The sequence below is a fragment of the Schistocerca serialis genome, chromosome 9 (assembly GCF_023864345.2).
Source record: "Schistocerca serialis cubense isolate TAMUIC-IGC-003099 chromosome 9, iqSchSeri2.2, whole genome shotgun sequence".
Classification (NCBI taxonomy): domain Eukaryota; kingdom Metazoa; phylum Arthropoda; class Insecta; order Orthoptera; family Acrididae; genus Schistocerca; species Schistocerca serialis.
Window position 1 is genome coordinate 99,003,282 of NC_064646.1, and position 24,958 is coordinate 99,028,239.

Here is a 24,958-nt window from a genome sequence, read left to right on the forward strand (position 1 = left end):
GTAGCACCACATTTCAAAAGCTTCTATTCTCTTCTTGTCCAAACTATTTATCGTCCATGTTTCACTTCCATACATGGCTACACTCCATACAAATACTTTCAGAAATGACTTCTTGACACTTAAATCTATACTCGGTGTTAACAAATTTCTCTCCTTCAGAAACGCTTTCCTTGCCATTGCCAGTCTACATTATATATCCTCTCTACTTCGACCATCATCAGTTATTTTGCTCCCCAAATAGCAAAACTCCTTTCCTACTTTAAGTGTCTCATTTCCTAATCTAATTCCCTCAACATCAACCGACTTAATTCGACTACATTCCATTATCCTCGTTTTGCTTTTGTTGATGTTCATCTTATATCCTCCTTTCAAGACAGTGTCCGTCCCGTTCAACTGCTCTTCCAAGTCCTTTGCTGTCTCTGACAGAATTACAATGTCATCGGCGAACCTCAAAGTTTTTATTTCTTCTCCATGGATTTTAATACGTACTCCGAATTTTTCTTTTGTTTCCTTCACTGCTTGCTCAATATACAGATTGAATAACATTGGGAATAGGCTACAGCCCTGTCTCACTCCCTTCCCAACCACTGCTTCCCTTTCATGACCCTCGATTCTTATAACTGCCATCTTGTTTCTGTACAAATTGTAAATAGCCTTTCGCTCCCTGTATTTTATCCCTGCTACCTTCAGAATTTGAAAGACAGTATTCCAGAGAACATTGTCAAAAGCTTTCTCTAAGTCTACAAATGCTAGAAACGTAGGTTTGCCCTTCCTTAATCTAGCTTCTAAGATGAGTCGTAGGGTCAGTATTGCCTCACGTGTTCCAACATTTCTACGGAATCCAAACTGATCTTCCCCGAGGTCGGCTTCTACTAGTTTTTCCATTCTTCTGTAAAGAATTCGCGTTAGTATTTTGCAGCCGTGACGTATTAAACTGATAGTTCGGTAATTTTCACATCTGTCAACACCTGCTTTCTTTGGGATAGGAATTATTATATTCTTCTTGAAGTCTGAGGGTATTTCGCCTGTTTCATACATCTTGCTCACCAGATGGTAGAGTTTTGTCAGGACTGGCTCTCCCAAGGCCGTCAGTAGTTCCAATGGAATGTTGTCTACTCCGGGGGCCTTGTTTCGACTCAGGTCTTTCAGTGCTCTGTCAAACTCTTCACGCAGTATCGTATCTCCCATTTCATCTTCATCTACAGCCTCTTCCATTTCCATATTATTGTCCTTAAGTACATCGCCCTTCTATAGACCTTCTATATACTCCTTCCACCTTTCTGCTTTCCCTTGTTTGCTTAGATCTGGGTTTCCATCTGAGCTCTTGATGTTCATGCAAGTGGTTCTCTTATCTCCAAAGGTCTCTTTAATCTTCCTGTAGGCAGTATCTATCTTACCTCTAGTGAGATAAGCCTCTACATCCTTACATTTGTCCTCTAGCCATCCCTGCTTAGCCATTTTGCACTTCCTGTCGATCTCATTTTTGAGACGTTTGTATTCCTTTTTGCGTGTTTCATTTACTGCATTTTTATATTTTCTCCTTTCATCAATTAAATTCAATATCTGTTGTGTTACCCAACGATTTCTACTAGCCCTCGTCTTTTTACCTCCTTGATCCGCTGGTGCCATCACTACTCCATCCCTCAAAGCTACCCATTCTTCTTCTTCTGTATTTCTTTCCCCCATTCCAGTCAATTGTTCCCTTATACTCTCCCTGAAACTCTGTACAACCTCTGGTTTTTTCAGTTTATCCAGTTCCCATCTCCTTAAATTCCCACATTTTTGCAATTTCTTCAGTTTTAATCTACAGTCATAACCAATAGATTGTGGTCAGAGTCCACATCTGCCCCTGGAAATGTCTTACAATTTAAAACCTGGTTCCTAAATCTCTGTCTTACCATTAGATAATCTATCTGAAACCTGTCAGTATCTCCAGGCTTCTTCCATGTATACAGCCTTCTTTTATGATTCTTGAACCAAGTGTTAGCTATGATTAAGTTGTGCTCTGTGCAAAATTCTACCAGACGGCTTCCTCTTTCATTTCTGAGCCCCAATCCATATTCACCTACTACGTTTCCTTCTCTCCATTTTCCTACTAACGAATTCCAGTCACCCATGACTATTAAATTTTCGTCACCCTTCACTATCTGAATAATTTCTTTTATTTCATCATACATTTCTTCAATTTCTTCGTCATCTGCAGAGCTAGTTGGCATAGAAACTTGTGCTACTGTAGTAGGTGTGGGCTTCGTATCTATCTTTGCCACAATAATGCGTTCACTATGCTGTTTGTAGTAGCTTACCCGCATTCCTATTTTCTTATTCATTATTAAACCTACTCCTGCATTACCCCTATTTGCTTTTGTGTTTGTAACCCTGTAGTCACCTGACCAGAAGTCTTGTTCCTCCTGTCACCGAACTTCACTAATTCCCACTATATCTAACTTTAACCTATCTATTTCCCTTTTTAAATTTTCTAACCTACCTGCCCGATTGAGGGATCTGACATTCCACGCTCCGATCCGTAGAACGCCAGTTTTCTTTCTCCTGATAACGACATCCTCTTGAGTAGTCCCAGCCCGAAGATCCGAATGTGGGGAATATTTTACCTCCGGAATATTTTACCCAAGAGGACGACATCATCATTTAACCATACAGTAAAGCTGCATGCCCTCGGGAAAAATTACGGCCGTAGTTTCCCCTTGCTTTCAGCCGTTCGCAGTACCAGCACAGCAAGGCCGTTGTGGTTAGTGTTACAAGGCCAGATCAGTCAATCATCCAGACTGTTGCCCTTGCAACTACTGAAAAGGCTGCTGCCCCTCTTCAGGAACTACAGGTTTGTCTGTCCTCTCTACAGATACCCCTCCGTTGTGGTTGCACCTATGGTACGGCTATCTCTATCGCTGAGGTATGCAAGCCTCCCCATCAACAGCAAGGTGCATGGTTCATGGGGGGGGGGGGGAGGGGGGGGGGGGGTTCTCCAATACGAGTTCAAAATATAGCAGTGAAATTTAGAACTCGTATTATTGTCCAATACGAGTTCAAAATTTCACTGCTATTTATGTCTGGTTTCAAGCAGCTTTCGGTATCTAATACAATATAGCCATTGTTACTGTTTATTTCGGAGAGTAACTTGGGGATCTTGCTACAGGCACATCAACATTTTACTAACATGAGATTTAGCATATTTAAATGGCCCTTTTAGGCGAACTAACAATTTTTACAGTTGGCACACCCACATCAGTGTCATGAACTGGTAATTTTTCAGGCCAGCGGTTTGTTTCCCATGGGGAGGAACCTAATCTCGTAATAAACCCCTATGCTTCGTGTGTGTAATAAATCCCTGATCTATCGAGGGGCGTCCTAAAACCTTCCACCCCATAGCGTAGGTCGAGGAATCTACAACCACTTTCGTCACAGAGCCGACGTAGCCTCTGGTTTAGATTCTCCACTCGACTCCAAACCAGAGGACCCCGGTCCACCCTGGCTACGATGCTGCAGATCGTCAGCTTGGCTTCCACTCCTCGAGACGTGGAGGTCGCCTTCGCCAATTTAGCCAGCCGTCGAAAGGACCCAAGGATTTCCTTGGAACCCCGACGACGGGCAACGTTGGTGCCGATGTGTGTGCAATCTGCAGCTGACTGCACCCTGAACCCTCGACAGCCGCCGGAAGAGCCTCTTCCACATCCTGGACAAGGCCCCCCGGCAAGCACACCGAGTGGACGTTGGACTTCTTACCCGCCCTAGCCGCTATGTTCCTGAGAGTGTGTAGTGCAAGCAGTATAACAGTTGTTGTTGTGGTCTTCAGTCCTGAGACTGGTTTGATGCAGCTCTCCATGCTACTCTATCCTGTGCAAGCTTCTTCATCTCCCAGTACCTACTGCAACCTACATCCTTCTGAATCTGCTTAGTGTATTGATCTCTTGGTCTCCCTCTACGATTTTTACCCTCCACGCTGCCCTCCAATGCTAAATTTGTGATCCCTTGATGCCTCAAAACATGTCCTACCAACCGATCCCTTCTTCTAGTCAAGTTGTGCCACAAACTTCTCTTCTCCCCAATCCTATTCAGTACCTCCTCATTAGTTATGTGATCTACCCACCTTATCTTCAGCATTCTTCTGTAGCACCAAATTTCGAAAGCTTCTATTCTCTCCTTGTCCAAACTGGTTATCGTCCATGTTTCACTTCCATACATGGCTACACTCCATACAAATACAACAAGTATAACAGTGCACATGGAAAATTAGTAATAGATTGTAACTATCTAGCGACAGTGATGCGCTACTTAAATGATTATAGATACGGATTTCAAATTTTACTCGGGAAGATGGTCATGTAGACAGAACCAGTAGAGAATAAAGTTGTGTAAACCAGCTGCCGAGGGTGCTAGTCAGAAGTTCATTCCTATTATAATGTACCTCTCCATTGTGAGGATTAACAATCCACTTTTATCTTTTCCATGGCGCATATGGAGACAAAGATTCTTGACTGTGTATTAGAGAGAATCGAAATGATTCTTTTACTCTTTATTAACTGTATGTAGAGTATGTAAGTAGCCTGTTTGTGTATTTATATGTTGGCAGTGATATGCAGCACTATACAGTGCATTAATATCACTGACAGCACTGTGCGCCCTCTGTAAGAGACTCTGTGGCTGGTCAGTCTCACAGTTAGAAATTAATAATTAGCTGTGATGGAGGTTTGCTGTGTTAACGCGAGCGGACTGTTTGGACGTGTGTCCGTCATGGAGATATAATATTGATTGGTCATGGATTGTAAAATGTGGGTAATGGAATTATTGACGATTATACAATTTTTCGAACTGGATGTCACATGATTAAGGTAATATCTGCTAAATACATTGATTGGTCTGGAACAAAATCTTTCCTTTGCCAACAACATGCCTATCAGTAGTTGGAACCCACAGTAGTTTGTTTTAAAAAATAGTGCCCATATCGAGTAACTACACTACTGGCCATTAAAATTGCTACACCACGAAGATGACGGGATACAGACGCGAAATTTAACCGACAGGAAGAAGATGCTGTGATACGCAAATGATTAGCTATTCAGAGCATTCACACAAGGCTGGCGCCTGTGGCGACACCTACAAAGTGCTGACATGAGGAAAGTTTCCAACCGATTTCTCATACACAAACAGCGGTTGACCGCCGTTGCCTGGTGAAACGTTGTTGTGATGCCTCGTGTAAGGAGGAGAAATGCGTACCATCACGTTTCCGACTTTGATAAAGGTCGCATTGTAGCCTATCGCGATTGCGGTTTACCGTATTGCGACATTGCTGCTCGCGTTGGTCGAGATCCAATGACTGTTAGCAGAATATGGAATCAGTGGGTTCAGGAGGGTAATACGGAACGCCGTGCTGGATCCCAACGGCCTCGTATCACCAGCAGTCGAGATGACAGGCATCTTATCCGCAGGGCTGTAACGGATCGTGCAGCCACGTCTCGATCCCTGAGTCAACAGATGGGGACGTTTGCAAGACAACAACCATCTGCACGAACAGTTCGACGACGTTTGCAGCAGCATGGACTATCAGCTCGGAGACCATGGCTGCGGTTACCCTAGACGCTGCATCACAGACAGGAGCGCCTGCGATGGTGTAGGCCTACTCAACGACGAACCTGGCTGCACGAATGGCAAAAGGTCATTTTTTCGGATGAATCCAGGTTCTGTTTACAGCATCATGATGGTCGCAACCGTGTTCGGCGACATCGCGGTGAACGCAAATTGGAAGCGTGTGTTCCTCATCGCCATACTGGCGGATCACCCGGCGCGATGGTAAGGGGTGCCATTGGTTACACGTCTCGGTCACCTCTTGTTCGCATTGATGGCACTTTGAACAGTGGTCGTTACATTTCAGATGTGTTACGACCCGTGGCTCTACCCTTCATTCGATCCCTGCGAAACCCTACATTTCAGCAGGATAACGCACGACCGCATGTTGCATGTCCTGTACGGGCCTTTCTGGATACAGAAAATGTTCGACTGCTTCGCTGACCAGCACATTCTCCAGATCTCGCACCAACTGAAAACGTTTGGTCGATGGTGGCCGAGCAACTGGCTTTTCACAATATGCCACTCACTACTCTTCATGAACTGTGGTATCGTGTTGAAGCTGCTTGGGCAGCTGTACCTGTACACGCCATGCGAGCTCTGACTCAATGCCCAGGCCTATCGAGGCCGTTATTACGGCCAAAGGTGGTTGTTCTGGGTACTGAATTCTCAGGATCTATGCATCCAAATTGCATGAAAATGTAATCACATGTCAGGTCTAGTATATTTGTCCAATGAATACCCGTTTATCATCTGCATTTCTTCTTGGTGTAGCAATTTTAATGGCCAGTAATGTATTTTGCAAATGGGCACGGGGAACAGTTCGGCAGCTCGGTCTCTGGCATGTTGCGCCGTGTTTGTGTGGTGGAGACGCTACCTTGATCCTCCCGCAGTGGCAGGCCCTGTAGGGCGGCAGCGGCGTGCAGTTCTCCAGCACGACGGGCCGGTCGAGGCTGGAGCCGGGCGCTCTCCAGGCGGGGGGCGGGTAGGGCAGTGGCGCGGCGCCCCCCAGCCGGCTGCTGCCGCTGCTGTCGGGCTGGCTCTGCGCCGGCTGCTGGTGGTGGTACTGCTGCAGCTGCTGCTGCAGGCGCGCCGTCGCGATGTACGCGTGCGACACGGACTTGAGCAGCGGCACCTGTCGCTGCCACGCCGCCTCCTTGCCGCCTGCGGGCGTCGGCGTCGCGGGCCTGTGGGCGGACAGGTAAAAAATACCACCGTTGCGTTAAAAAAAACGACGTTCCACTAACGATGATGAAGTCTTTGAAAAGTGTTACCGTCGACACTGGAGACGAAATTCAGACATTCGATGTTGCCAAATAAATCAGGCTTGTTGTAGCTACAGCCAAATTTTCGTCATTTAGACGAGTGTTTTTCTAAAGGTCTCTTAACCACACCATTGTAACATCTGCGTCGTATCAACTTTGGTCATGGCAGTGACGAGAGGGAAGGGGAGGGGGAGGGTGAAGAGTACTCTCAACGAACTATGGCGAGGATGAAACTTCCTGGCAGATTAAAACTGTGTGCCGGACCGAGACTCGAACTCGGGACCTTTGCCTTTCGCGGACAAGTGCTCTACCATCTGAGCTACCCAAGCACGACTCACGCCCTGTCCTCACAGCTTTACTTCTGTCAGTACCTCGTCTCCTACCTTCCAAACTTTACAGAAGCTCTCCTGCGAACATTGCAGAACTAGCACTCCTGAAAGAAAGGATATTGCGGAGACATGGCTTAGCCACAGCCTAGGAGATGTTTCCAGAATGAGATTTTCACTCTGCAGCGGAGTGTGCGCTGATATGAAACTTCCTGGCAGATTAAAACTGTGTGCCGGACCGAGACTCGCTTGGGTAGCTCAGATGGTAGAGCACTTGTCCGCGAAAGGCAAAGGTCCCGAGTTCGAGTATCGGTCGGGCACACAGTTTTAATCTGCCAGGATGTTTCATATCAGCGCACACTCCGCTGCAGAGTGATAATCTCATTATGCGAGGATAATCGCTGTTGTTGTAGCTGACTGTGGACTGATACCTCTCATTGTTCATTCAGTTGATGCTTTCGTAGTGTGAAGTAGTTTGTACTAAAATTGTTTGAAAATTTTGTTTAATTGCTGGAAACGACATTTCGAATTATGTACGTACACTTTCTCTTTATTATCTGTACGATTACATTTTCTCTATGTGAGTATACGTACAGGGTGCGGCGGCGTTCGTAGCGTAACCTGACTTGCGTAGTACAATGACGCACTGCAGGAATGCGCGCCAGCTCGTGCCACATTCGTGCACTAATGAGCTGCCATTTCGAGTGTGACAGTGATGTGGAGCGGTGGAGTGCCTTTGCTGTTGAAAGGTATTTCTAGAATAACGACTCTGTTATTGCTACTCAGCGTCTTTTTCGGCAACATTTGAACTTGGGACGTCATGGGAAAGTTCCAGATGGGCGGACCATTGTGAGGTGGATACGTGCATTTCGAACAACAGGTTCTGTTCGCAATGGCAAACCGGAAAGGAGTGGAAGAACTGTGCGGACACCAGAAGCCGTGGAATATGTTCGTGCTGCACTATTGCGTAGCTCAAAAAGATCTGCTCGTCGTCATGCGCAAACTGTGCATATGTCCGATCGCTCATTCAGGCGAATATTGCACGAAGATCTCCATTTTCACCCATATAGGCTGCAGATTGTTCATGAAATTAGGTCTCGCGATTGGCTTTCACACGAAACATTCTGCTTAACCATGCGTGATCTCCTTCGCCAAAATCCACAAATGTTGCACACCATTGCGATGTCAGATGAAGCTCATTTCGAGTTATGTGGTTCAGTGAATAAAAAGAATATGCGTTATTGAAGTGATGTAAATTCGCATGAACTGCAAATCAAGCCCTTTCACAGTTCTCGTGTCACAGTGTGGTGTTGAGGATGACAGCGGTGAGGCTGTAACGGTCACCAGCGAACGCTGCCTAAAGATGCTGCAGGACTTCGTTCTTCCCCAATTAGGTATGGTCAATGAGGATGTGGAACAATTATGGTTTCAACAAGATGGAGCGACCTCGCATACAGCCAGAATTTGCATGGATTTCTTGCGACAGACATTTCCCGGCGGAGTAATTTCTCGTTTTTATGACATTTCCTGGCCGCCTCGCTCACCTCGTCTTTCATGTGCAGACTTTTTCTTTGGGGCTACCTGAAGAAATAAGTGTTCCGAACACGTTGAGCCACCATTCCTGAGTTGAAGGATCGCATCACAACTGTCATCGGCAATGTCCCAGGGGTACGATACGCCGAGTTATGGAAAGCTTCCAACGCCGCCTAGATGAATGTGTTGTGCAGAGGGGTCGTCATTTGACAGGAGTCATATTCAAAAAGTTCAAATAGTTCAAATGGCTCTGAGCACTATGGGACTTAACATCTATGGTCATCAGTCCCCTAGAACTTAGAACTACTTAAACCTAACTAACCTAAGGACATCACACAACACCCAGCCATCACGAGGCAGAGAAAATCCCTGATCCCGCCGGGAATCGAACCCGGGAACCCGGGCGTGGGAAGCGAGAACGCTACCGCACGAGCACGAGATGCGGGCTATTCAAAAAGTAATCCACGCAATGGACAATGACTTGCACATTAGTAAATGGCATACCTTTAAGCATTAATTGACATAAGAGGTAACAAATAAATTACAGTTACTGCCTGATGATGTGTTTTTAATATTCTAATATGAAAGCTGCCGCACCCTGTGCTTATATAAAGGATACCAATAAATCCACAGTTAAAGTTTTTCAGATGTTTGTGTTCCGTCTGTTTTACTCTGTTTTCTATCGGCTCCCGATGCGAATACGTAATCCGTAACCATTGAGAGCAGAGCACCGAATGAAATACTAAAACGAGAACATGAAAGTCCTGGCACAATGCAGAGTCGAAATCCAATAAGCAGAATGGCTTGGTAGTAATTAGAGTTACGCCCTACGACAATTACAGTATGGTAATGTTGGCTCGACAGAACATGCAAAACTGTAAACTTTGATGGCCGATGGATGATCGTAAACAGGGCATAAAATCTTGGTGAATTTCATTCTATGTACTCATTTGGGCAGTAACTATACCTCGCTGACAGGTGCGTGAACAACATACGCAGATGTCAGCATTTGAAAGATGATGTGTAGCTGGGCTCAAAGAAGTCAGTTGAAGTAATAGGCGAATCGCTCAAGATCTGAACAGGAACAATGCCACTCTTCAACGATGGTGACATGAATGGATGAACCATGACTGGACACAGCATCAAGAAGGAAGCAGTGGACCTACAGAGAGATGACAGAATGTGAAGACCGAGCAGTTGTCAGAGAGGCTCTCAGAACCCCAAATTCATGATTGTCAACGGTCCGACGCACAACTGGTGGTTCAGTGACTTCAAGGATCATTAATACGCGGCCCACAGAATGGGGGAAACCTGTTTGCTATGGTGTCCACTCATTGAGTGAAGTAGAATTGTCTTCGGTGATGAGCCCCGCTTCGAACTGAACTCCTATGACCAGCAAAGACGTGTCTGGAGACGCCACAAACAGCGGTGGGATACCAGTCTGACTGTCGGCCGCCATACGACGCAATAATCGGGAGTAGTGGTCTGAGATGCCATTTCTTTTCAGAGCAGCGCCCATTTGATTGCCATCCGTGGCACCTGTATAGCACAGTGGTACGTCGACGATATTCTGCACCCCGTTTTGTTGCCTTTATGGCAAGCCATCCTGGGATTACATTTCAGCAAGATAATGCCCGACCACACACGACTCGAGTTTCTATTGCATGTCATGTTGCTTGCCAAACCGTACCTTGGTAAGCAATATTGACGGATCTTTTCCCAATTGAGGATGTTTGGAGCATTATGGGCAGAGCCCTCCAACCACCTCGGGATTTTGACGATCTAAGGCGCACATTGGACAGAATTTGGCACGATGTCCTTCAGGAGGACATTAAACTACTCTTTCAACACCAAGCCGAATAATTGCTTGTGTAAGAACCAGAGATGTATCAACTCGTTATTGACTTGCTCAATTTGTGAAGCTCTTTCTCTTGAATAAATTATCCAATTTTTCTGATACTTTAATCATTTGTTTGTCTGTACATATAAGAGGGTAATCCCAAAAGTAAGGCCTCCTGTTTTTTTATAAGTACAGAACTCTGTGTGGCAGTTGGTCGCACTGTTATGAAGAGTGCTTCACGCGTTGTGTGTAAACATGCGCACGCCTCGCTAAGGGGCTGTCTTGGCTTGGCAGCCGTTGAGAATGGAGCTTCCGCTGGATGTTACAGCCAAGTACGAATTGCGGGCAGTTATTCGGTTTTTGAACGCAAAGGGCATTGCGCCGATTGAAATCCATCGCCATTTGAGGGAAGTGTATGGTGAGTCGTGCATGGATGTCGAAAATGTTCGTGAGTGGTGTAGACAGTTTGCAGCTGGTCGGACCGAAATTCACGACGAACAAAGGAGCGGGAGACCGTCAATTTCTGAGGAGACAGTGTTCAAGGCTGAGCAAAGCATGCGTGAAGATTGGCGGATCACCCTGGATGATCTCTGCACGTTGGTTCCTGAGGTTTCCCGAAGCACCGCTCACGGAATTTTAACGGAAACATTGAACTACCGCAAAGCGTGCGCAAGGTGGGTGCCACGCATGCTGACTGAGGACCACATGCAGCAACGAGTTGATGCTTCACACGCATTTATTCACCGCCTTGCAGCCGAACAGGACAACTACCTGGATTCAACTGTCACGGGTGATGAAACCTGGGCATACCACTTTACACCTGAGACTATAACTTTCTGAACAGCATGGCGGCGAGCTGGTATGACATGGGCATACAAAAACTGCCACAGCGTCTACAAAAGTGCATCGACAGAAATGGTGATTATGTGGAAAAATAGCTAAATGTCCAAGCTGTAAACTGATGTAAACCATTGTAGAAATAAACAGGTCTATATACTTATAAAAAAATAGGAGACCTTACTTTTGGGATTACCCTCGTAGATTTGTTCTAACGATTTCCGTCCCATTTGGATAATTCCTTCGTGGTGCCCAGTTTTTTTGTCTTTGAATGTACATCTAGTCAGTAGCCTAGGGTACTACCAATGGATATGACCGTTTCAGATTAGCGTCGCGTTACATCCATAGTTATAAGTAAAAAGGAAATAGAAAATTATAACTTTAATTCTTGTTAATTTGCCATTGCCAGCTAATAGCTAGGTTAATAAATAAATCAATATAGAAATGAAAAATATCTTTATATCTGAAACATCACATTGATTAGTAAAATCGCCGGCCGAAGTGGCCGATCGGTTCTAGGCGCTACAGTCTGAAACCGCGCGACCACTACGGTCGCAGGTTCGAATCCTGCCTCGAGCATGGATGCGTGTGATGTCCTTCGGTTAGTTAGGTTTAAGTAGTTCTAAGTTCTAGGGGACTGATGACCTCAGAAGTTAATTCCCATAGTGCTCAGAGCCATTTGAACCATTTGAGTAGTAAAATCTATTTCAGCTTTCTTGCGAGGCAAAATATACAGACGTGCCTAAGCAAACAAAAAAGGATGGCCACAATTTCAGGATACACTCCCCATTCACAGAAGAAGAAAATGGACCGGTGTCCGGCCACGCTTTAATTCCCTGTTAGAACACTTTTTCTACAACTCTATTTAGAACATCATTCTTCTTCTTCATGTGCCGTCTCCTCTAAGAAGGTTGGCTGTCATCATGGCAATTTCTGATCTTGATTTGGCTGATCTAAGGAGTTCTGACGTTGAACAGTTGTACCAATTTTTTAAATTGTCAATCCAGGATGTCCGTCTTCTACCCCTCGTTCTCTTCCCACAAATTTTCCCTTCTAGTATTATTTGCAATATTTTGTAATTTACTCCCCTAATAACATGGCCTAAATATTGTAGCTTCCTTACTTTAATAATTTTTATTAATTCTTTTTCCTTTCCCATTCTTCTTAGGACATCTTGATTAGTAATCCTCGACACCCAACTAATTCTAAGTATTCTTCTATATGCCCACATTTCAAAAGCTTCTAAACTGTTCATGTCCTTCTTTTTCAATGTCCACGCTTCCATTCCGTATAATAATTTTGAGAATACATAGCATCTTAGCAACCTCATTTTTGTGTTTAAACAAATGTCTCTCGAACAGAATGCATTTTTCATCTTATTAAAGATACTTCTGGCCTGTCCTATTCTCGATTTAATTTCTTCTGAGCTTTCAATCTCCTCATTTACAATTGTTCCGAGATATTTAAATTTACGTACTTGATCGACTCTTTCCCTATTGATTGTAAGATTTTCTTGTTGGTGTGTTTTAGATATCACCATGAACTTAGTCTTGCTTACGTTAAGAGTCAAGCCAAATTCTTCACTTTTTTCTGCGACTTTGTCAAGAAGTAATTGTAGATCTTTGAGGTTTCCAGCTAGTAGTGCAGTGTCATCAGCAAACCTAACATTAGCCCATTCACTTTAATGCCAGCTATTTCATCTGATAGAGCTGCCTGGATTATGTCTTCTGAATACATATTAAACAATAAGGGTGAGAGAACGCAACCTTGTCTCACACCCCTCTTAATTTCTATATCATTCGATAACTCATTTTCTACCTTCACGGTTGCGGTTTGATTGTAGTAGAGGTTATATATAATGCGGATGTCTTTCTTATCAAGTGTTTTCTTTTCTAACAATTCTATGAGATGATCATGACGAACTTTGTCAAATGCTTTATTATAATCCAGGAAGCACACATATAGTGGCTGGTTAACCTCCATACATCGTTGCGCTAATATGTTAAAAGCAAACAATGCTTCTCTTGTACCGAGGGAACTTCTAAAACCGAATTGTGTTTCACTTATACCTTCTTCTACTTTTTTGTATATTCGTTGGTGTATAACTTTTAGAAATATCTTTAAGGTGTGACTCATTAAGCTTATTGTACGGTGATCATTACAAGTTTTGGCATTAGCCTTTTTGGGTAATGTAACAAAGGTAGATGTCAACCAATCCCTAGGAATAATTCCCGAATTATAAATATCATTAAACAATTGTACAAATATATCTATATGGTCTATTCCTATGAGTTTCAGGATGTCATTTGGTATCTTATCCGGTCCAGGGGCTTTTCCTGTCTTTGATTTGTTGATAACATGTAATATTTCTTCTTTCGATATGCTTGGTCCTCGTTCTCCGATCATGTTATCATAAAATTTTTGATCTTTTCTTGTATCTTCAAATAGTTCTTTGACATATTCTGTCCACCTGTCCAGTTTACCTTTAACATCAGGAATTATTTTGTCATTTTTATCTAACAATAAACTTGTACTTTTCTTTTTATTAAGTCCAGCTAAATCTTTAACTTTTTTGTGTAAGTTGAAACTATCATGTCTTGCTTCATAACTCTCAATTTCAGATATGGTGGTATATAGCGTTTCTGTGATTTTCCATGCTCTGAAATTGAGAGTTATGAAACAAGAACATCATTACTCGTGGAAAATCACAGAAACGCAATATACCACCATATCACACGAAAACTTTTCTTACAGGAAATATTCAAAATGCCATCCATTTACACTGATATATGAATCAATCAGTCGTCGCATTGAATCCTAAATGTTATGATGTATCCTCGGAGTATTGTATACGTTTCCACTGCCTTCCAAAATAGTGGCACGAAACCGCTTCTCTTTTTGCACTGGAGTTCTACACACGAGAGACATCAAATACCCCTACAAAAAAAAGTGTAATAGGTTTATGTCTGGAAGAGAGGCAGCTGGTCAGCTGTCTATCTCGCGTGGAATTGTTTAGAAGCTGACAGGCGTTAACACTAAAATACAGATGAGTTTCATGAAGTACCTGTTTCGCCATACCAGTAAAAACTCATCTGTTTCAAAGTTTCTCCTGTGAGTGGCGTATTCTGAAGAGTTGCATAATATGAGTTCTGACGTGGAAACAACGCACTTCATTATCCATGTCCCACCAACATATATTTCTACATCGGAGGAATATGTCGTGTTTCTTACGTACTGTATATCATCCTTTTTTGTTACTGTTTATCGAACCCATTTCCGTCAAAAAAATCTACAGATTCTTTAACAGAGAAATAAGATATCACGGAAATGATGGAATAGAAAAAAAGCAGTAAATATTATCCAAATAAGGAGTTATTTTTGGAAGACTCAAGTAGGTTCAAAAAGTATACATTAGCGACGGAGAAGAGTGGTGGGAAGTATTGAACAAGAATGTAGCCAGTGAAACACATTGCACAAATAATTGTGCACGAACGTATAGCTGATACAGAAAAAACTAGTACAGTTCAAGAGCAAGTAGGGTGCTATTTAAACGACTGAAAAGGACAGTGAAGTAGGAGAATAGAAGATTTTACGATACGATGCACAAGAAACACGCGCAATCTGAATTACGTAAAGAAACTCTATGACACGCATTGAATTACGTGCACCCTGTTTTTGCGTTGCGGTGACCACGTTATACAATCCTTCTCACATCGCGTTACATCGGCGAGTACCTCATCCATTGTTTGACTCTCGTTACATCAGAACGTCAATACGAGTTGCTTAGTTGAGTGAAAAACGAAGCCTGCTGCCGCCATCACACATATCTGTGGGTTACATTTGATTCCTAGTATTTTTCCCCAAAATTAAAACAAATCACAAAGAAAAGTTATTACGGACGAAAACATGGTTTGTGAAAAAAATATAGCTGTACATTAATTCCCTTTACAGGCGCATACTCCACGTAGCCTTAGACTCGGCTACTAGTCAAGATGTAGATTTTATCGCAACATTCTTGCTGTATTACGCTTCATTCACATTCGTCCCGCGATGCTGTTCTAATGGAACGGTGCCCGGAATATTTGCACAGTCAGTAGCACGCTTTGTGCTGTCTAGAAGAACACGGGTAAAATGAAATATAAAAGGCAATGATTTCTGCAGTTTTTGGTTTGAATTTTCTTGTTCGTTCTGATTAAAGTTACTGTCACTCACTATTTATTTGATAAAGTACTATTTTAAAAGCTAGGTCCAGTAATGTGAGGTCGGTGAGGAATTTAGTAAAATGGTGCCAGTTTCTAAAACGTAAGTGGCAGTTACGTCAGTGGCAGTTACAGTGATATCAAACCACGTTTTTTAATATGTAATGAGTTACAGTGAAGAAGCATCAAATACAGACTTGGCGTAGATAAAACTACAAAGTGACTGCAATAATAGTCTGGAAAGCAAGAGGACGACACACTCGCATTATCAAACTTCTTCTGATAAAGCCAGCGTGGATCGGTTAACAAGGTGACATTTATCGTTTTTACAGATGTGGAGACTGTGCGAGCTAACATCCAAAAGATGTTCGGGCACACATGCGGTTCCTCTTCGTCGAAATGTCTTGGCTCAAACTCGTCTAGGGATCGAACCGCACGTGTCGCATTACACGCCTTAAATTAGACACTGGTGACCCTTTGGTTAAATTCTCTGGCTGATGGCAAGTTTGCGAGATACAAAGTTAACATAACATAAAATAACCGTAATAATAATATCAGGAACTAAATTAACGACCCATAAATGATGCAGGCCTCACAGTTGGGTTTTGGTTAAAATAATGAATTTCAGAAAGCAAACTATTGGCGAAAGTGGTCGTATTTAGAGTGACTGTTACACTCGAGCGCTTATCCATTTGACAGAGTTCGATCATTCACAATCTCATCGCGAAATACAAGTATCTACGCGAAAAGTTAGAGTTCACACCAGGCGCGCGGCTGTTCACCGTTCAAAGTCCCGCGATACCACACAACGCGAAATTTTATGTCGTTTCACTTCCTAGCTACCTAAAGACCGACCGTCCGCTTTCGCGTCTGCATCCGAACTGTCCCCTTTGGCGTCTCCAGCCGAACTGTCCGCCTTCGCGTCTGTACCTGCACTGTACCCTTTGGCGTCTCGAGCAGAACTGTCCCAGCCGGCCGTTGTGGCCGAGCGGTTCTAGGCCCTTCAGTCCACAACCGCGCTGCTGCTGCTGTCGCAGGTTCTAATCCTGCCTCGAGCGTGGATATGTGTGATGTCCTTAGGTTAGTTAGGTTTAAGTAGTTCTAAGTTCTAGGGGACTGATGACTCAGATGTGAAGTCCCATAGTGCTCAGAGCCATTTGAACCAGAACTCTCCCTCTCTGCCCGTCTCCAGCCTAGGGCAGTTCCCTTTCCTGAAGCCGTCCATCTGATTGGCTGCAGCTTATTCTACATTATTTTACATTTTAACATATTTGAATAATCAAAGCTTGATGACTTTCTCGTTCTAAATAAAGTAACAATAATATCCATTACATAATAAACATTAAATTCTTTTGCATAAAACGAATACAATTTTCTTCTTAACTTTGAATGTCACGGCCAGTTGCCTTGCACCAATGTGCTTTCTGATAATAAATGAAGAACAAAAGTAACTATTATGCACTAATCTTTACATTAAGTATTCTATTACCTATTGATTCAAGAAGGTGTCATATTGTCATCGTTCAATGTGTTTTGTGTGGAGGAAATGATGATCTGATGCCTAACTATATCTTTTAAACAAATGAAGTTACTGAGTTGATATTTACAACATTTGTTATAGATGCGCTTCTATATGAAATGTCGATCGTTAAGATCGACCAAAGTGTTCAGATTTTAGCATTCAGGTCTTTGTTAAGAAACTTGTTAATTCACTTTATCAGTAAAACCTAAATTATTATATATATGATCAGTATTCAAGTTTTGTTGTATCACCATGAAAACTGATGGAGGATGGCAGATTAAAATTACTGTGGCTTGATTGCCTGCACTACTACAGAATTAAATAGTCTTCATAAGCGTTTCTCTTTATGGTCAATCTTAGGTCCATCCATATTTAACCCCTGCTATGCCTCCTCGGCCACAAACGGCTTCTACTGGGTTTCCCTATGACGTAGGTTCTCGTCTGTCTCACTCGCACGCTACAGCGCTTAGGCCTCAATAAACGCCTGTGAGTTTCCCTGTCTCGTGGTTAATCTGCACCCTTTGTGGCATCCGGTCCTGGACGACAGGGTTCGTGTCACAATTCCTGAAGGCTGACTCTTTCGGCGATATACTCAAATGAGAGCGCAATGCTCCTTAACTCACAACTGTAGGACGTTACTTGCGTGCACCGCGATATCTGCCCACAACCCTTTTACATACGGCTCTTTAATTACCTAAGCCTCCAGCACACGGGACGAGTTAGGTAACGCTGACGTAGCGCTCTACGAGTTTTGTGACGTCGCCTCTCGCTAATTCACGTTGAGGAGCCATTTCGTCTCGTGAAACATAAAATAAGTTCTCCGATATTTCGGCAACGTGCCACGTAAAGTAGAACCAATAGAAAGCAAGAACGCTCCCTATGTCACAAGCAAAAACCAGAAATCCGACTTCTGGGACTGCGTTACTAAAGAGGCCATCGAAATCCGGCTACAGGACGACCTAATTAATAAAGACAGCGGCCTTCAACTTAGTCAGGCTTGGAACCCTGCACTCAGCCTGGAGAGAAAGATGCGGTCCCAGAGATCGAGGACCGCCCCCGACGGCGGCAGCAGGGAGACTGCAGACCCCAGTTCAGACCCAGGCGCCGCTTCCCCACCACCTCCAGTAGCCGCCGCGCCGGCCGCACCGAAGACACCAGGAGAGGAACGGTGGAGGGGGTAACGGCTAGTATATATAGGGCGCCGTGAAGAACAGCACAGCATTCGTCAGGAACCACCTGAAGATGGGAGCGTGTACGTCTGCTGAAATATTGTGGAGAAATTACGACGCTACCCGGTCGGATACCCGAGAACTGTTCAAAAAGGATAGTACTATCCCATAACATATGCATCACAACCCCCAAATGATGCTACTGTCTATTATAAAATCTTTCAACCTCGTATGTCAAGTACCAGCAGACTCTAAAAACCAATACTACACCTATGTCGCAATGTCTACATCCATATAGAACGACCAACAGAAATGATTAAACTTAACGCCTGTTATTAGAATAAGTTGGTGACTGCTTCTCAACGAGGACGTTGCTAAAGTGGGCCCAGAAATGGGCCTCGGACACTTCTATCTTCTCACTTAACACGCTGATGCATTCTTGCCTTCAAGTGAAAAAAATCTCCACGTCTTCTAAATCTGACAGCAGCTACCCTTTATCTTAAAAATACAATACCTTCACGCTGTATTTGATATTACTCAACGAGTGCTGCCCATTCTCTTTATTATATGCTGCTTAAATCTTACTTTAGAATTTATTCCCGTTTGTCCCATACTCTTCATTTCATAATCCTGACACACTATTTCATAAACTTCCAGTATCCTTGCCCAGTTCTCCACTGTGCCAGTCTTATGCTTTACCCTTTGCTCGTTTGTCATACGTCCTGAATGCAATTTTAACCCCTTTTATTGATAAACAACTTCGTCTGTTTATGTGAGATTACTCCCCAATACGTATGACTATATGTGCATGGATTTTTTTCGTTTCGTTGGTTTCTGTGCCCTACCGCTGCATCAGTCTTACCGGTCAAACCCACGTAATTTCCTTCTGCTATTTGCCTAAACGTTTCCATTTCTTCATCCTTGTTCTTAGGACCTAGTGGAATGGAATGAGCCCTGCCCACAGCATATTTCAAGAATGCTAATATCTGTTTATGGTGGTGGCTTAAGGTCTTGAGGATGGCATAAGGTCTTGTCAACGGGACGAATGAAACTTCCTGGCAGATTAAAACTGTGTGCCCGACCGAGACTCGAACTCGGGACCTTTGCCTTTCGCGGGCAAGTGCTCTACCAACTGAGCTACCGAAGCACGACTCACGCCCGGTACTCACAGCTTTACATCTGCCAGTACCTCGTCTCCTACCTTCCAAACTTTACAGAAGCTCTCCTGCGAACCTTGCAGAACTAGCACTCCTGAAAGAAAGGATATAGGGGAGACATGGCTTAGCCACAGCCTGGGGGATGTTTCCAGAATGAGATTTTCACTCTGCAGTCTCCGCAATATCCTTTCTTTCAGGAGTGCTAGTTCTGCAAGGTTCGCAGGAGAGCTTCTGTAAAGTTTGGAAGGTAGGAGACGAGGTACTGGAAGATGTAATGGTGTGAGTACCGGGCGTGAGTCGTGCTTCGGTAGCTCAGTTGGTAGAGCACTTGCCCGCGAAAGGCAAAGGTCCCGAGTTCGAGTCTCGGTCGGGCACACAGTTTTAATCTGCCAGGAAGTTTCATATCAGCGCACACTCCGCTGCAGAGTGAAAATCTCATTCTGGAACGGGACGAATGTTTAAAGCAAAATTTAAAGAGCATAATAATAAAGAGAATGGCTCATCGGCGATGGTGAAGCACCTTAAGAAAGAGCAGCATTCGTTGCGTAACGTCGCACTCAGCATGAGGGTATTGTGCTTTGAGGATAAATCGTGGCTACGGTCAAATTTTACTATCATCATTATAGCCCATAGAGGCATATTCGCATTTTCGCACGGAGAGCCAAAGTGGTTATAGCGACCGCTCGTGATAAGCGGTAAATGTGGGTTCGAGTCCCAGTCCGGCACAAATTTCATCTACGACTAATAAAATCTACAGCTGACGTCAAAACGTATTTCGTAATATTTACAACAGCTGTGAATCGTCAGTGTCCTTTCCTTCAGACGTGCATGCATGTCTGACGGACATTATAATGTAACGTGCAGACACGGTTAATTGCAAATATTGTGAAAATTATTGGTACAAATGTCTCGACGGGCTAGAATGACAGTAGTAATGTTTCTCTCCCCTTGTGCGGGAATCACAAGATAGCGAGCGTAGGTGATATGGACAACATGACGTATGGAAGGTTTTTGGATCCGTGTGGGAGACTTGCACGGATAGAAGAAGTGTTAAGACGGCGCTCATGATAAACGGGAAATCTACGTTCGTGTCCCGGTCCATCACAAGTTTTCATGCGTCCTAATAAAATGTACAGCTGACGTCAAAATGTATTTGTAATTTGCGAATCCATTTCGTAACTATATATAGATTTATCTTCTGTATACTAACGAAATGTGCGTAGATGGCCAAGTGATCTACTTTGAAAACTGTTCGCGGATACCTATCAATCGTTCCATATATAATAACTTTTGTGTACTTCCTGACAATTTAATTTCTCAACGCAAGATACAGTCTCTTACTCACGGACACTTATGCAAAAACAATAGCAGCTTTTAGAATCTTGACTTGTCTTGGAAAAATTTCTGCAGGCAAAATCGTTAATAGACCTGTAATATTTGTTATTTAATTTTCCGTACAGTTCAGTTTGACTAGAATCCATAATCGTACAAAAGTTTCATGAGTGCATCGTGTTAGTGTGAGTGAAATGGTGATATCTAGTAACTTTCTGAGCCTACATGACTAGATTTCCGCTGATTATTACTATGCTGTCGTATTCTGTCGTTAGGTGATGAAAGCGCATGTCGCGCTACCAAATTTAGTATTAAGTCTTATCTCAGATTATTTAGTCATCATCTGTACTGATTAGTATGTATTTTAATGTTTTATAGCACAGTTATCTCGTAAGTGTCTTGGTCACGTTATACATTTTTAGTTTACACCTTTATCGGATTTGGCAGATGTTCCTTTTCAGATGAATTCGCAATCCTTATTGGTCTGGCACTCTTACCTCTGGAGTTGTCGCGTGGCGGGGGAAGATTAAAAGAGAATATGACTACATTTCTGTGTTTTGACTATGGGATATCTAACAATTGAGCATCTGGTATCCTAGACACACATAGGTACGCTATGCAACAAGGAGGCTCGAGGCATCACAAATGAGACAAACACTTACTGGTTGTCGAAACTGGACTAATAGAACGTGCATAAGCGAGAAAGTAGATAACACATGAGGTGATACATCATCCTCTTAGATTAGTACTTTGGATAAGAGACGAGTAACAGATGCATTGGAATATAATGTTCTGTAACTCTTCTTGCGTTGGTTGCAATACCACAAAGTAGGAATTCGTGAAGGGCGCGGGAGTTTAATAAGATAAAGGCATATCAGAAACCCAACCACTCGACAGGTCTGATTGCACTAGTCTTCTTTCTTCAAGAATTATTACCATTAACGTGCTCAAGTAGGTCAGGGCGGACGACCGATACCCGTGTTCGTCCTCGTACTTAGGAATGGTCGAGATAAAAACTCAAAAACTTGCGCTTATTTCTATTGCAAGGGGGACAATCCAACCTTCGTGCTTACTGTCATAACTAGGATCGATGAACCTTGAGAATATGTTGATTCAGAGTGGTGTTAAAGACGATTTACACTTCCTGCACTGGTTGAAGTGCATATCTTGTCTTCGGACTGAATTTATATGGCTATTTTTACGGTAAATACTCTTTTTAAGCCGGCCGGGGTGGCCGAGCGGTTCTAGCCGATACAGTCTGGAACCGTGCGATCGCTACGGTCGCAGGTTCGAATCCTGCCTCGGGCATGGATGCGTATGATGTTCTTAGGTTAGTTAGGTTTAAGTAGTTCTAAGTTCTAGGGGACTGATGACCTCAGAAGTTAAGTCCCATAGTGCTCAGAGCCATTTGAACCAATTTGAACTCTTTTTAATTTTGGTTGTAGTTGCGTCACTAACTTGACAAAACATTCTATAAAAATAAATAAAATATCATCGATACCCCTGGATCTGCATATTATTCATGTAATGCATATAAGATGCGTTGCTATACTAATTAAGAGGCCAGGAGTAAGCATCTAGAGATATAATCTGCAAATCGTTTCCCCTCGCACGCAGAGATCTACATGCAGGTATCCTTTACGTGTGACTTCTGAACATATGAGCAGTTACAGTTCTGCATATCATTATCAGAATTGCCAAGTGGAAGACATATGAGCATTATAAAATTGTATGTTAAGTAATGCAAACCATAAAATGACAGAGTATGCATCATAAAAAAAATTACGTACTAATAAACATAAACTTTTGAAGGCGACAATGGGTAGTATGAGTTTTCGTATTAAGACAGAGTATGCACCATTAAAGAAAGGAAAAGCATGTTGTAAACGTTAAAGCAACTACAACCATTTCAAGTAAGAGAACGTATTGCACACTGAGCAGCAGAATTAAAGGGTCACTTTTTCAAGACCCCGTAAGTGCATTCCACTGCGACACATAAGTCAGAAATCTGGCCCAAATGTGTCTACAAGCTTGCTCTGTAATTGTCCAAAACCGTGACGGCCTGCGACGCTACCCTTGAGCTCGGCGACCTTCAATCAGCAAGGTGACGGTAGATGCGAAGAAAAGGTCACAACTCGGAAATCCATGTGAACAGTCAGGTGGGGTAATGGTGTCACATTGGCATCAAATTTCACCACAGTTCTGCCCAGCGCCACCGTGAATGTGTCACGCGATGAGAAGGTCGTCACAGCCCCCCACCCCGTATCCCACATTTCAGTCCTTCTTTTGACCTCTCCGCGATGGAAGTCAGAACCGCGACACCCGGCGTTGATATCAGGCGGTTTTCTTGTGAGTGGCCGAAGAAACCATTACAGACACACCGGTGCTCAGAATTGGCACGAAAGGGCCTCTGGAGGAAGCATAAAGGGCGCCAGTGAAACCATCCCTTTCCTGGTGGCGTTGATTCCCCACATATTTCGCGGTCGAAAGCGATAGTTCGCAGTGCGATCAGCAACAGGTAGATGTTCTTGGCAACGTTTGACTCTGCTGTCACTTTCGGACTTGTCAGCCTTCTCTAAGGACATTATGAGGCTACATGCCCGCTGAACGTGATTGTATTCCTTTGGAGAGCAGCCCCGCTGAAATTTTTTGTCTCGTGTCAAGATGGAACCACTAGGGACCGTTCAAAACCCTTCGACGAAATGTGAACTTGAATTGAGGCATCGAAGGATACTTTCGCTTTTTCCACCTTCCTGTGGTGCTATCATGTTGGAGTGAAGCATTAACGTGCGCGTGAATAAAACGGCAGATGATCTCTCTAAGATGAATACCAATCCTTCTGACCACCACAAGAGCAGTATCAACACCCAGTCAGGATCACTCACCACAGTATCATAGTAAAATGGCTTTAACGAAACAATAATGCACACACTAGCTGAAGAATATAAACAAACAAACACCACACACACACACACACACACACACACACACACAGACACACACAGGGGAATAGCACATGCTTCCACAGAAGCAGATAACCAAATACACGATAACATATCGCAACATCAAAACAAACTACAGAAGTGCGATGTTCTAAAATTCGAGTTCCCATGTGTCAGAGAACATTAGGATTGAATCAGAATAAAAAAAAAGTGAGTAATCATTGTAATTTAATACTGGAGTGCATTGTCTATGACACTGCGATGACAATCAATAACTGCATTCAAGTTAAGAGTGAACACCCAAGCTGAGATTATGGTTCTGCAGCATCTGTAGAATATTTCAGAACAAATGAAAATTTGTGCTGGACTGGGACTCGAAACCAGATTTCTCGCTTGTCGCAGCGGTTACCTTAGCCACTTCGGCTATTGGACCATGCTTCCAGGTTCTCTCGTCGCCTGGCTTGTGATCATAAGGGAGAATAGATACTGCGACAAATGAAAATTTAGGCCGCTCCTGGAAGCATGGTCGGATAGCCGAAGTTGTTAAGGCCACAGTTCATGACAAAAGAGAAATCTGAGTTCGAGTCCTGTGCTGGTGCATATTTTCATTTGTTCTGAAATATTCCTCAGCTGACGCCAAACGATAATCGCAATTTGCGAGTTGATTCTTAATTTAACAGTGTTTAATAATGGTAGTGTAAGACATAAAAACTGTTTGTGATCACGACAAATAGTTTACTACGAAAACCCAAACTGTTACAGTAACTACTGAAGATGCTTTGAAATAAAGCGAAACTCGTATAGTCTAAATAAAACTTTTATTACAGTAGCAAAAGATGGAATAGAACGTACATTACATGTTGTTACTTGAAGTAGTGAAGAACGTTGTTGCCTCTGAAGGTTGTTAATAGGCAGATTGCAACCGGTACAATGCCCCTGGTTATCTGATGTTTATTTCAAGGACAGCTCTGAGCCAGACGCCCTGTAGCGTGCATTCAAGTGACCCCAAACCACCGCCGTACTGTCAACCGAGAGCTCATTGGAGAGCAGAGTGGGGTCTGTTGTGTTTTTTGATGAGAGCTTGTTCTGTTTCGGTGTCAGTGATGGCCGTGTGTGGGTTAGAAGGAGGCCAGTTGATCGCCTGCAACCAACTTGTCTGTGTGCTAGACAGATTGGACCTACACCTGGAGTTACACACTTGGGGTACGATTTCGTACGACAGCAGGAGCACTCTCGCGGTTATCCCATGCACCCTGACT

At 43.5% G+C, this 24,958-nt stretch overlaps 1 protein-coding gene across 1 annotated transcript in view; it reads right to left on the reverse strand.

Annotated features, from left to right (window-relative positions):
• Nucleotides 1-24,958, reverse strand: part of LOC126419398 (calcium release-activated calcium channel protein 1-like) — a 134,307-nt gene that overhangs the window by 60,073 nt on the left and 49,276 nt on the right. The window contains exon 4 of the mRNA XM_050086586.1: nt 6,455-6,764. Coding sequence (XP_049942543.1) covers nt 6,455-6,764 — 310 coding nt within the window. The remainder of the gene's footprint in view (nt 1-6,454; nt 6,765-24,958) is intronic.